The sequence below is a fragment of the Balaenoptera acutorostrata genome, chromosome 15, assembly GCF_949987535.1.
Source record: "Balaenoptera acutorostrata chromosome 15, mBalAcu1.1, whole genome shotgun sequence".
NCBI lineage: Eukaryota > Metazoa > Chordata > Mammalia > Artiodactyla > Balaenopteridae > Balaenoptera > Balaenoptera acutorostrata.
In genome coordinates this window covers 85,359,637-85,373,705 of record NC_080078.1, presented here as the reverse complement: position 1 = coordinate 85,373,705, position 14,069 = coordinate 85,359,637, and the positions used below count along the sequence as shown (strand labels likewise).

The window sequence follows — 14,069 nt, the reverse complement described above, 5'->3', positions numbered from 1 at the left end:
GCCGTAACATTTGGATGCTGCTCGTGTTCACCGAGCTTCCCATACGTCCCGCCATCTGGGCTGCGTCAGGCCCGACTCGCTGAGCGCGGATGACAGTTTCTAGGGGAACCGCTGCTCTTTAGCAGCTGAAGGCCCTGGTGGTCTCACCTCTGAGCCGCTCCTAGAAGTGAAGATCCCACGGCCAGGCCTGGCTTGTCTCCACGAGACGAGCCCATCTGGAGAGGGCGGGGACCCCGGGCCTGCCCCACGGCTCACAGCCTCCTCCCCGAGGCCTCCGAGCCCTCCCCGGCCCCGCTGCTGGCCTCACGCCTCAGCCTGACCCCACCACACGCCTCCCGAGCGAGCACCACGGTGAGCCGGCGCCGGCCAGGTCCCACTCGTGGGGATGGACGACACCCGGGCCTGGCACCACGGGGGGACCATGAAGGGAGTGGCCACGAGCGGCAGGTGCAGGTCTGGTTGCTCCAGGGGCAGAGGTCAAGCAGAGCCTGGGCTCCTGCTGGGAGGGGGTGCAAGTCCCACCGTCCGGCTCCTCTGAGTCCAGGCTGCCTCCCGTCCCGGGTGCAGGGCCCGGCGGCACTCGGCCACGGCAGGCAGGTGCGCAGAAGGCAGATGAGTCCCGAGGCTGACTCGAGGCGCCCCGATCTGGGGAGCCCGCTGCTGGCCGGGCAGGTGAAGAACCAGGGTGTGCTGGGATCGCTGACCCGGGTCCGTCTGCTTTGCAGCCCACTCTGCAGAGGCAGCCGGGATGGCAGGGGGTAGCCGCCTGCGCTGGGGACCACACTGCCAGCAGCTCCTGCCCAACAGAGCGCCCGTCACCGCACTGCTGCCCCCACGCCTGGATGGGCCCTGGATCTCCACTGGGTAAGACCCTGCTGAGGTCACGCTGACCACAGGCCCCTGGGCTTGGAGGCTTCACCCACCCAGAGCCTCAGTGTCCCATATCTGTGAAATGGGCACAATTCGTCCAACTGTCCAGAGGCCTGCCAAGCACGTGCTTGCTTGTCGCCCTCCCCAGAGTGAGCCTGGCAGGTCGGGACTGTGTCGGGCATCCTGCCCCAGCCACAGACAGCAAGTGGATGAAATGCACTTGTTCCACACATTGAGCACCTGCTGTGCAAACACTTATTGAGGAGCTACTATGAGCTGGGTGCAGGGGGAGCTGCGGTGGAGACAAGCCTTAAACACAGAAATAAGTGACATAAACTTGAGATGGTGACAGACATAAAATGGAGGATGTGAGAGTGAGTGGCCTGGGAGGGCTCTTTCGAGGGCGGTCACAGAAGGCTTCTCAGAGGTGGTGACATTCAGTCGAGATCTGAAAGGAGGAAGGAGTCAGACATCCAGGGAGCCAGGGGCAGAGCCAGGCAGAGGCAGCAGCTGGTGCAAAGGTCCTGAGGCCGGAAGGAGTAGGCCAGAGAGGGCCCAGGGGTCCTGCCTGCCCATCGAATTCTCCTTCTAACCTGACAGGCTCACCTGACCTTTCAGAGGCCCCAGTGCTGCTCTGGGGCGATAGGCGTGCTCTGCCCTCATCTGCGGGGCAGCCAGCTGGGTCCTCCCTCCCAGGGTCAGGGAGAAGGAAGGCAGTGTCCTCCTCCACACCCAGTACATCCCCTCCTCCCCGGCCAGCCCCTTGGGCCAGTCCCATTCTGGGGTCAGGGGCTGGACTTTCCATGTCCTCCACGCACCTCCCGAGGTCAGGGAGAAATCCAACTGCCAAACATCTGCTAGCGCACTGGGGGAGGAAGGGGACTTGAGTTCTGCAAAGATGCTCTGGATGCATTCCCAGGCTCTGCCCCCTCCTCGACTCCACAGGCCAGGTGGGGTTCATGCACCACTGGCCGGGGTCACTCTGAGACAGAACTGAGACATGGGGAGGATGGGGACTGGCTGCAGGCTGTTCCTGCCCCAAGACAACAGCATTCCAGATAGTTCTAGAAACTTCCAATACTTTCTTCCCAGAAAGTCCCCCATTGTACCCTTCAGACAGGCTTTGCTGTTTTCTGGGAGTAGTGCAGGGAAAGACCCAGAGTCTGGGAACCACCAAGCTGTCTGGTGTGACCTGCTGCGTTCCTTTGGGCAAATCTTCCCACCCTCGGGCATGTGAGTCACCTCTCTCCATTTGTAACTACTGCCTGTACTGGTATTTCCTTACGATTTTTCTTTAAACCAACTTGCTTTTGTTGGTGTAAATATATTCATGCATTTTTACAGCTTTATTGGGGGATAATTGGCATACTGTACACATTTACAGCACCATGATTATTTTTAAAGGAAGTGTAACATCACTATGGCTATGGGGAGCTGAGCCACTTGCCATAAATAGGAGGTAACCATAAAAAGAAAGTCAATGAAAGCAAAACAACATCATTAAATTTTCACCTGATTCGCTGCCTGCCTGAGGCCCTGAGTCTGTTCACTTTGGGAGAAAAGGGAGATTGGTGTTAAAGACACGTGGACTCCAACCGAGACTCTCTCCTTAATATAACCAGAAAGACTGAAAGAAAAGGGTGAGCAAGAACATATTTCTCCTGCTCCTGCAGCGCTGGTATGAAACATTTCCCTGGTTAGCATAACATTGTGCAGGGGGTGCCTGCCTGCTCTTCTTCCCCAGGAGCTTGTCCACCATCCACCCCAGCGGAGCCCCGATGGGAGAGTCCCAGAGGCTTCCTGCCCCCAGCCCAGGGTGTGACTGGGGGTCTAGGAGTCATGGTTTCATCACCAGCAGAATAGGGCCCGGGGGGAGTCAGGGCCAGCCTGACGCCTGGCTTTGCAGATAAAGTTTTATTGGCACACAACCACGCCCACCAGGTACATACTGTCTCTGGCTACTTTAGCTCCAGAACCACGATCTTGAGTAACTGCCACAAAGACAGAAATACTTATTATCCGACCCGTCACTGGAAAAGTTCGCTGGTTTAGATCAACAAGCCCGTCACAGATGTGGGTGAAATGTGGTGGCAGGGGGCCCGTCAGCTTAGCCAGGGGGGAGACAAGGTAAGCACCCATCATTCACGATTCACTCAGCGAGGACCAGGGTTGGGGGGTCCAGCGTGTGCCAGGCCCTGGACCAGGTGCCAGGAGTCCAACGGGGAGAGAACAGGCAGCACCCTGCCCCCGGGAGCTCGGAGCACAGGGCCCCCCAAATGGTGTGAAGGAGCCCCCGTTTCTTAAGCTCCTCCCAGGTGCCACCACTGTGCTGGCTGCTTCCCGGAAACCCTGACTGTGGATCCTGGGCCTCCGAGTCCCAGAGGAAGGAGCCAGGCGTTACCCAGGCTCACATTCCTCAGGAGGGACGGAAATGGGATTTGAACCCGGGCCCTCTGGCTGCAAAGCCTGTGTGTTTCTTGGGCCAAGGGGGATCCATGGGACCCACGGGGAGCCGGGCCAGGAGGGGGGATGTCCGCGGAAAAAGGCATTTGGGATGGCGTGGAAGGAAAGCTTCTGCTGAGGCCACAAGGCAAGTAGTGGAAGGCCCCCAGCCCCCAAAGTGGGGCTGAGATCAGTTGGGGAAACTGAGGCTGCAGGCTCCCAGCCCTGAGCTGAGGCCTGAAACAGAGGTATAGGAGGGGGATCCCGGGGCAAGGCTGGGGGACTCACTGCTCTGCCCAACCCCCCTCTGCCCCGCAGCTGCGAGGTGCGCCCGGGACCCGAGTTCCTCACCCGCTCCTACACCTTCTACCCCAACCGCCTCTTCCGCGCCTACCACTTCTACTACAGGGACCCCTCGTGCCGGGAGCCCGCCCACTCACTGCTCATCAAGGGCAAGGTGCGCCTGCGCCGCGCCTCCTGGGTCACCCGGGGCGCCACCGAGGCCGACTACTACCTGCACAAGGTGGGCATCGTCTTCCACAGCCGCCGCGCCCTGCTCGACGTGGCCGGGCGCCTGGACCAGAGCCCGGCCAGCCGGGCCTGCGCGCGCCGCCTGCCCGCCGCCCGGGCCTGGCTGCCGGGGGCCCTGTACGAGCTGCTGGGCGCCGGGGCTGAGCGGGACTGCGCGGCTGCCCTGGGCTTCACCATGCACGAGCTCAGCCTGGTCCGCGTGCAGCGCCGCCTGCAGCCCGAGCCCCGGGCCGCGCCCCGGCTGGTGGAGGAGCTCTACCTGGGGGACATCCACACCGACCGGGCCGAGCGGCGGCACTACCGGCCCACCGGCTACCAGCGCCCGCTGCAGAGCGCCCTGGTGAGTCTGGGAACCCGGGAGGGCGAGCTCTGAGAGCCTGTGGGATCTGTCCCTGCCTAGGGCCCTCTCTGCACAACCCCCCTCCACCCCACTCCGCGGCCCACACTAGTCTGCTTGCCTCAGGACCTTTGCACATGCTCTTCCCTCCACTCGAGACATCTTTCCTCAGGTCTGGACAGAAGGAACTCCTGGGGAGTCTTCTGGAGTGTGGTCTTCCTGACATCCTCCTCGTGGACCCGGCAGGGTCCCTTCCTGCCCCTGCTATGCACGGGCAGGTCCCCCCTCCCTCAGTTCCCGGCTCAGATGTTCCCTCCCATCCCCACTCTGCACGGTTCCCAGCACTCGGCACACTCTGGGCTGCACTGTTTGTTTACTGGCTGACCGCCTTCTCCCAATAGCACCCGTGGCGGGGGGAGGCCCTGTGCCCCTCCGTGTCCCCACACCTGGCCCAGGGGCTGGCACACGGGCTGGGCCAGTAAATGTTGGTGAATGAACTAGGGGGGCAGCTCCTCCAGAGCTCTGCCAGGCGGCCGCACAGCCCTCGGAAGGCCCCTCTCGAAAGCTCCCTGTGGACCCACTGTTACCCTGGAGCCGGCGGCACTGGGTGCTCCCCGTCATACTAACATCAGGCGGAGCAGCGCTTTCTCAGACTCTGACTGTTCTCAAGATGCCAGCACCTGGGCATCTTCTTAGAAAGCACAGTCACGTCCGCGGTCTGGCCTGGGATTTTGCATTTCTAACAAGCTCCCAGGTGGTCCATGGACCACCCTCTGGGCAGGAGGCTGCCGTCTAAAGGGAGATGCCCTCTCTTTGCAATGTGCCCGCCCCAGAGTGAATTTCACGGAAGTCAATTAACCTAGACTTTAACTTAAAGACATCACAAACATGCTGTCCTGATTTGGGGAAGATCTAATAGTCCTTTTTTGTCCGATGAGCACACAGGCAAAAAGAAACTAAACTTCATGTGTGTAAAGTTCTCCTGGCACATAGCACAGAGCCTGGTGGGCAAGACTAGGGCCTCGTGACCACTCCAGTGAGTCTGGTGAAACCCCAGGACCCCTCCTCAGAAAAATATTTGTAAAAGCATAAAATAAAAGACATGGGATTTAAACAGAAACCAATTGTATTAAAAGAGTTTCCCAAGTCTTAAAACACTCTGAGGTGGGAATACTATGAATGGGAATTCTTTATTCTCCCTATTTCAAAGTAGCAATGAGTGTAAACAGTGTTTCTAGTATCTGCAACACTGTTAATATGAGATCGGCCACAAAGCAGAAGGTTCCACTGAAGCTACAGGGGTTTGTTGCCCACATTCACAATGAGAAGAAACTTTTGATTTTAGGTTGAGGTTTGTAAAAATGAAGTCGAGGTTAGGACTCTGGGTTAAGAATGTCTGTAGGAAATACCCAAGGGATGTTTTTCAAAAGTGAGAATGGATGGATGGATGGGGGAATGGATGAGTTCAGGCATCCCTATCAAGTGCTCTTTGAGCCCACAGGCAACCCTCACATGTTCAGCATGTACTGAGTGCCTGCTGTATACTAGACACTTAAGGAATTAAACCAGATGGGGCAACATCTCACCCCTGAGAGCAGCTTCTTGTCAAAGCATCCCCAGTGTGTGTGGGGGGGAAAGGGGCACCAGGTTTGAGCCCATCTCCTTTTTCTCCTTCTCCCACCTCCCTCCTCCCAACCCAAGATCTGGGTAGCAGAGAAGAAGCACAACATGAAGCTCTCATGATCAGAAAATCAGCCTGAGTTCTTTTCATGACCTCGAAACGATTCCCCCTTTGGCAGCCAATGTTCTAGGCTGGTCTGACGTCCATCCTTCTTAGAGCGGAGAAGGCACTGGTGGTGGAGTGATTACCGGCACCCACCACCTCATTAGGAGGGCAAACTGCTCTGAATGCAGAGAGAACGGACCCCGGGGCACGGAAGATGACAATGTCATGTGTCCCCAGGCCAGGCTCTGGGGCTGCAGACTCCTGCCCTCCCGCTGCCTGACCAGCCAGGGTGGCCCATGCAACCTGCAGTGCAATTGCCAAGCAGAACATACAGGACCAGCAGGGCCAGATGTACGGATGTTAAATTAAATGTTCACTCACCAACTGCCCCCTCCGCATGAAAAAAAGAAAAAGGAAGATAATTTCACAGAAGGATACGCTGCAGATAAACCCCCCAAGTAACGAATTAGTCGTTACCTTATGCTCTCCGGAGCCCAAGCCTTGCCCTCAACCCAAACCAGATGGTAAACGTGAACATTTTTAGAAGTTAATTAATTTAAAACCAATTTGATCCCCAAATTCATTGCCTGGATATAGAATCCTAATCAATCAGCCAACGCTCGACCAAAATCATCTAAGCCTGGTGTCACCTCTGGGGGTTCATTAGAAACTGTATGTGCTGTTGATATAACTTTATATAACAGGCTTAAACCAGTAAGAGTTTGGCCTGCACACAAGTGTGAATTCTGCTGGCTGAGGACTTGTTTATTAACACGTGCAACTCCGGACCTGTGCACAACGATGCCTGGAAGGTTTTTGATAGAGACAGGTACTTTCTTCCATCCCCTTCCAGAGCATCAGAGAAGGAAATGCTTTCTCTCTCCCTCTCTCACCTTCAAGTCTTGCTAGTTCTCCGTTTGTTTCTGCCATGCAGAAAACTGCTTGCCCCAAATTACCAACCAGCATCCCCAGATGTCCTGTCTGCAAAAGATATCTCTTTTGAGGGAGAAAGGCAGCCCTGAGATTACTGTGATGTAATGCACTATGTCCTGTCAATACACATTAGTGTAACAACAGTTGGAATGTGGGTTAAAATGCCTAAATTAGAGGAGACTCTTACCAGCCAACATTCCAATTACCTGCACTCCAGCTAACTACCCAGCTTTCTTGCTTCTTTCCATCACAAACCTTTCTGTAGCCATTTATTAGCATTTCCAAGTGCCTTCTAGTTCTCTGGGTCAAAATCCCCCAACCAAAAATAATATCGTTTTCTGTATTATGGAAAAAAAGGCAACTTTAGGTTCATCATAGAAATAAATAAGAAGAGCTTGTAATGTAGCAATCCAAAATAGAAAAAAAAAAAAAAGTCTGTTCTCAATCGTCCAATATTTTCTTTCTAAACTAGAACTCCCAAATGCCCCCTTGTTTGGCAAGAAACTCATCCAGCAGCAATCTGTGGAAATCTTTTGTTTTTTGAACAAAAAAAGTTGGAGCTGTTTTCCCAGCTGGGGCTTCAAGATGCCTTTCCCCTTCCCTGTCCTGTGTGCACCCGTGGCCCTGGGTGTCCTTCTGGAACTGCAAAAGCTGGGGATGCTTGCTTTGACAAGTGGCTGTTCCAGGACATTTACCTCTCAGAATGATGCTCTGAACTAAATTCTGGGCAGCAGCTCCCTTAAAAAAAAAAAAAAAAGTCTGTATCTGGTTTCTTTTTGGCCTGGACTGAGCTTTTTCACTCCAAAATGCAGACTGACTACTCCCACGCAGTTTGGTTTAGCATCTGCTTCCTGTTGACGTGTTTTACTGTAAACCCAGCTCATGAGAATTTATAAGACAGGGGCAACTGTAAATAAGGCCAAAGCGAGAGGAAAACAGCCTTGGGCAACTGAGGACTGTGGCCGCAACTGACAACGCAGAGGGGGCTGGGTTTCCAATTATAAATAACACAAGCATGAACATCTTTGTGCCAAATCTCTTTGCAACTTTTCAGCCACGCCTCAGCACAGATGCTCAGCAAGGGGGTTCCAAGGGCATGAGAATTTTAGTGGCTGTAAGGCAACAGTGCATGAAAAGTGCGCAGCGCGGCTCCTGGCCCTTACGAAGCACCTAAAAAAGAATGAGTTGGGGGTGGGGGAAGTAACAACAGGCAGGAGAAAGACAGTAAACATTAACGGTCGAATTTCGGGACCAAGAAGGCCGGGTGTGGGAAAGGACAACTTCTTTCAAATCCCAGGACACAAGTTCCCCCCATCTCTCCTTCCTTCGTTTGCCCAATACACCTGCTGCGAGCAGGTACTGCGCTAGGCCCTGGGGATGGTGCAGCCCCAGAGAGACAGCCTGGGCTTCCTGGAGCTTACTCTCCAATGAAGGGGGAGGAGTGGAGCGCAGAGGAAATAGGGAATGACACGTCCCCGAGCACTAGAAGGGGCTGAGGCCCACCGCACAAGGGGTGGTCGGGAAAGGTCTCTCTAAGGCCTCTGAGCTGAGACTGAGAGGTCGGGAAGGAGGCAGCCAGGCTACGTGCCAGGGGGAGTTCCAGGTAGAAGCAGCTGCAGGTGCAAAGGCCCAGAGGATGGAGGAGACGCCTGAGGTCCACGAAGAGTGAAGTGGCCGTCCGGGCTGGAGGGGGGGAGTGAAGGGGTGACGGGCGGCCGGGGGCGGGACCCCGAGCCAGCCCGCCACAGGTGCACCCTGACTTCCCCGCCTCGGACGTCACCGCCTTCCCTTTGTCTCTGCCAGCACCACGCCCGCCCCTGCCCGGCCTGCAGCCTCATCGCCCGCTCCGACGAGCACCACCCACCCGTGCTGCCCCGCCAGGCGGCCCTGCCCCTGCGCCTGGGCGGCCGCTGGGTCAGCCCCGGGTGCGAGGTGCGCCCCGCCGTGCTCTTCCTCACCAGGTTCTTCACCTTCCACGCGCACAACCGCTCCTGGGAAGGGTATTACCACCACTTCTCGGACCCCACCTGCCGGCAGCCCACCTTCACCGTTTATGCCGCCGGCCGCTACACCAAGGGCACGCCGTCGGCCAAGGTTCGTGGCGGCACCGAGCTGGTGTTCCAGGTCACGCGAGCCCGCGTCACCCCCATGGACCGGGTCACCACGGCCATGCTCAACTACTCCGAGCCGAGCAGCTGTGGCGGCCCGGGGGCCTGGTACCTGGGAGCCGAGCGGGACGTCACGGCCACCAACGGGTGCCTGCCGCTGGGCATCAGGCTGCCCCACGTGGAGTACGAGCTCTTCAGGATGGAGCAGGACCCCCTCGGGCAAAGCCTGCTCTTCATCGGACAGAGGCCCACGGACGGCTCCAGTCCCGACACCCCGGAGAAGAGGCCCACGTCCTACCAAGCCCCCCTGGTGCTCTGTGACAGGGTGGCCTGGGGCTTCTCCAGGCCTCTGCTGCAGACGCCCGTCGGCGGTGGGGGGCTGGGTCCCCCAGCGGCCCCTCTCCCCTTCCTGCTCCTGGTTCTCGGGCTGGCCTTCCTCCAGTGGCTGTGAAATTGGTCTCTGACTTCCAGACGGTGCCTCAGGACACCCGTCCGACCCCGTGGACTCCCTGCTGGCACAGACCCCCTCCACCCGTGACTGCCCTGGACAGTTACACAGCCCGGCCTGCGTCCCAAGTGGCTCAGCACCTGAGTTTCGACAGCACCTGCAGAGTCTACACCATGGCCAGCAACTCGAATCATGACCACAAACTCGGGCATCGCAGCAACGTCAACGGCTCCGAGTTCCTAAGCGCTCACTCCCGACTCCCCTGGGCAGCGCGCGGGCCGGCGCCGGGGAGTGGACCTCACCCGTCTCCCTGCCCGACGGCACCCCAGTTCCCTCCCTGAGCCCCTGAGATTCAGTGAAATGGAAACACAGTTCTGCACGCGCGGGCTGCCACTGCTCTGCTGAGTCTGTGGGTTGTTGTTTAAAGATTATTAATTCGGATTTAGCAATACAAACTGAAACCCGAGCCATGAATTAAAGATGCTGCTTCGGGCTTTCAGCACGTCTCAGCTTGCTGGCAGGGGGCTCGTCTCTATGGGGGCAACTCGGCTTTCTTGAGTCGTGACTGCTGGCGTTTTGTCTGCGCCTGCCTATGCTCCTGTGAGTCAGGCCTCGAGCTGTCAACACCACGAGCGGGTAAATCCAGCCCTCCCGGGGCCAGCAAGCAAATAAAGGCGGCCCCATCCACACCAAACCCCAGCATGTGGGGCTGGCGGCCGGGGTCAGGTCTTTGGAGGAAAGCAGCGTTTCCAGCCTTTGGAAAGTAATTAATACTAATGACAGCGGTGACACTAATGTGCTCTGTAATTAGCCCTGCACAGGCGTCCTCTGTTTTCAAGATTCCCTGTGCTTGGCTGACAAGGAGGGAGAGAAACCTCCGACGCGTCTTTGGGACCATCCTAGGGTCAGCGGGCTACCCGGCCACATGTGGAGGAGGAGGGAGAAGAGGGCCACACCTCACCCAGCCGGCTCGCTGCAGTGCTGATGTGCTGACATTCCCTGCTCAGAGGGGGCTGTCACCAAGGTGGGGACAGGCTGTGCCTCGCCAGGGACCCTGCCTGTGTTCCCAGGGCCTCGTCTGTACACTGTGAAATTACCTGGCATCCTGGTGGGCTCAAGGGTTTCTGGGATGCTGTGCCGACGATTCACGCCCTCCTTCCTCTGCCCGAACCCTGTCTCTGGCTCTTATCACAGATCTTGAACAACAACTGTCTCTGAGGCTAATGGTGCTTTCAGAGGGAAGCCCTTGTCCTCTGTTCGGCTGTGTGGGGTTCAATCAACCCGCTGAAATTGCCCTAACTTATCTACACAGCCTTCTTAAACAAAACAAAACAAAACAAAAAACCCACCGAGTTAATATTCTCTGTAGGTCTCAGAGAGCTATGAGTGTTCGTGGCATATTTACCAAAGTACAAGAAATAATTAGATTATTTACAGTCTCAGACTGCATCGGGGTGGGCGGTGTGGCAGTGTTCCTGGTGGGGATGAGGGTGGGTGGTGGGAACATGTCCACGGCTGAGCAAGTCTTGTATCCAAGGCTTGAGGCAGCCATACCACCATTTATCATCAAATTTGAATCTTTTAATAAAATTAAACAGCCTGAAAAATGTTCCTGCTGGTTATTAAAGTCAACCAAGGGGATTATGGTTCTAAAGAAAGGAAGTGAAGTGTCTTGAGAGAACGTGTGAAAGAGAATAAAACAAGTGGAGGTAAACCCCAGCTCTCTCTGTTATGCACCTTCACTTCACGCCACTGCCCTGTCCTAATTAAAGCTCTCTGGGGGCTTCCAGTGCACACAGAATAAAATCCCAGGTCTAGCGATAACCTCCCCTTGCCCTGGCTGCACTGGGGTTCCTTCTGTTTCTTGATCACACCAAGCTGTTTCCTGCCTCAGGACCTTTGCATGTGCCATGGCCGCTGCCCAGCACCTCTCCCCCCAGATCTGCAGAGGCTCAGCTCCTCTCGTTCAAGTCTCAGACCACATGTCACCTCCTCAGGGAAGCCACCATGAGCATCCCCCCCCGCAACCCCGAAAAGCAGCCTCCTTTTGCCGGCTGTCCTATCTATCCATCCCATCACTCTGCTTTATGTTCTTTATAATGCTTACTGATCAGTGTCTGATTTATTCATGCTTATTCTCTGCCTCAAGGGAAGGACTGAGTCAGTCACTAGGATCTTTTCCAGCAGCTTCAGCTGTACCTGGCCCACGGTAGAACTTCAGTGAACACAGTTGGCTAAACCAGGTCGTTGGTGATCCTGGTTAACCCTTGCCGGCGAAGAAGTCACTGCCACATGCCCGGCATGCCTCCCTCACAGGAGGCCCCCCAGTGCAGGGGGTGACTCTGCAACTTGCAGAGAGAATGCAGGCTCGGAGCAGACAGGGACCAGCCCGAGGCCTCCGAAGCCAGGCCCCCGAGCCTGAGAGCTGAGCCCCCATCTCGGGGTGTCCCTCTGGGGCTCTGGTCCCTGGCAGAGGTGGGATTCGTGACTGTATTTGGGGAAAGCAGTCCAGAGCTGCTCTGTGGGACCTGGCTGAGCCTCCCCTAATTAGGAGGCCCGTGCTCAGGAAGAGAGAAGGTTCCTGGCCCCACGGACTGGACTGAGGCACCCTCCCATCCCCGGCTTCTCGGTTCTGGAGCATTTGGTGCTGACAGAAAATCCCAGGCTCTTTTCTCCCGGGCAAGAAGCCATGCTTCCCAGACTCTGGGCTCCAGGGAGGGGTGGGTTTGGGGTCCGAGGGCTGAGGGGACTCTCCCAGGGATGGGGACCCACCTTATTGTTAAGTCTGGACCCTCCACATAGAATCCAAGATAGCTTTAAGCAGAAGAGGGGAAAGTGAAACCCACAGTTCTAGTTCAAAACAAAACAAAACAAATGTTCTCTATTGTATGTTCAGTCACGTTTAAAAGGAAAACAAAAACAAAAACAAAAACAAAAACAAAAACAAAGCCATGCAGTTTGTAATTTCATACCACAGGCTCCCAGGAGGGTAAATGAGTATTTTTTTTTGTTTTTGTTTTTTTTAATAAAAAGTTTAAACTGTATACAGCTCTCAGAGGCCCATTAACAGATGCTGGTTATCAAAAGAAGTTATTTCTTTGCTTTCTGTAAGCGAATGTGTTTAATCTCCCAGTGGTGCTGCTGGCCTGATCGACGGCTCACGGTGATGCGGGCTATGCGGCACTGCCCTGGTCCCTGGGGCCGGTGACTCAGGCGGGAGCCGGGAGGGGCGGCGCTTCCTGCTGCAGGAGGGGCCGTGGCCCAGGGGGGGAGGGGGTGGACCTGGGCAGCAGCATGTGACCCCTAGTCTGCCCCTGATGGCCTTAAGTGACAGCCAGCCAGTTTCTTGTCACCCATAGCCCCCATCAGACGGATGTGAGCATGGAGTCAATTACCTACCAATACTCCTGAGGACTCACCTTCTCAGCTTCCAGGCCAACCCTCCTGTGACCCCCGGATTCCCCGGATCCCCCTTTTGCCACCTCCATCCTCCCTCAGCCCCAACCAGGTGGCCTCCCTGCTCTCCGGAACTCGGTCCCCCTCAGGCTCGTTGCCTCGCCTCCCCCCTCTCCCTGGAGTGCTCTGCCCACCAGGGCACCCTTTTAATTCCACCACAGCAATTTTCAGGGTCTCTAATACCCTATTTGTTGGTTTCCTTCTTTCCGGTCAGCCTCCCTCATCTACAGCACGAGCTCCTCGACAGCCAGCCCTTGTCTGCCTGGCTCCCCGCTGTGCCCCCGTGTGTGGAACAGAGCCTGGCACAGAGTAGGGGCCCAATAAACACCGATTACTTGAAGAAATGCTCTGAGACCTGGCTGGAAGTACTCTGAATTCAAGCATCAAGATGATAACCATATACTTTAAATAGCAGCTTGGAATTTTGATTTTTTTTTTTTTAATAAGATGGGCAGAGCACACCTCTGTGATCTTGAGGATACCTGTTTTCTGCTAGCCAGGCTCTCTCTAGGAAGGACATTAGGGACTGCTGTCCCAGCACAGGGGGAAACACGGCCTGACACGGGGTCCCCCGAGAGTCCACCTCAGGTTTCTCATACTTAACAGAGGTCAGGGAGACTGGGGCCCCTCAGCCTCACAGACACACCTAAGACTCTCCTTCTCGCTGCTTCAGCTTCCCCACCAGCAAAATGAGTTGAAACCTGGTAATTCCTGGAGCCATAGGCCTCAACACCCAGAAAGCCCATAGCTGGCAAGTGAATCCAGAGGAATCAATGATATATATTCTAGGAGAAATGGCTTTAAACCAGGAAACTCTCAGTGAGGATGGGTCTTTTCTCAGTGATGTCATATTTATTTCCTAAGGGCTATTAATAACTTACTACTCTTCTGCTTACATTTGGTATTTTTTTAATCCTTCAGGAGAAAAAAAGTTAACACAAAACTTAGGTGGTTATTGCTTCTGTTAAAATCAGCCATGTCAGTTTAATCAGACCTAAATATATTGACTTAGCACCTACCATGAGCCAAAGACTATACTGGGTGCCTTGGAAGGACGGTCTTCCAAACTTCTGGCTAAAGTGGTCAGGTAGAACACATGCTTTTCCCTCCAATTCCTTCTGAAGTCCCAATAAATTACAGGAAAAGAATTAAAAGGCACAAAATCACACAGATAAACAAAAAAAGGAAAAGACAAAACAGCCAACAAGAGATATCAGC

At 55.5% G+C, this 14,069-nt stretch overlaps 1 protein-coding gene across 1 annotated transcript in view; it reads left to right on the top strand.

Moving 5' to 3' along the window:
• APCDD1L (APC down-regulated 1 like) overlaps positions 1-10,843 on the top strand; it is a 51,393-nt gene extending 40,550 nt beyond the window's left edge. The window contains exons 2-4 of the mRNA XM_057529532.1: positions 726-864; positions 3,631-4,183; positions 8,643-10,843. Of these exons, the coding sequence (XP_057385515.1) occupies positions 726-864; positions 3,631-4,183; positions 8,643-9,398 (1,448 nt within the window). The 3' untranslated portion in view covers positions 9,399-10,843. The remainder of the gene's footprint in view (positions 1-725; positions 865-3,630; positions 4,184-8,642) is intronic.
• Positions 10,844-14,069: the final 3,226 nt, after the last annotated feature.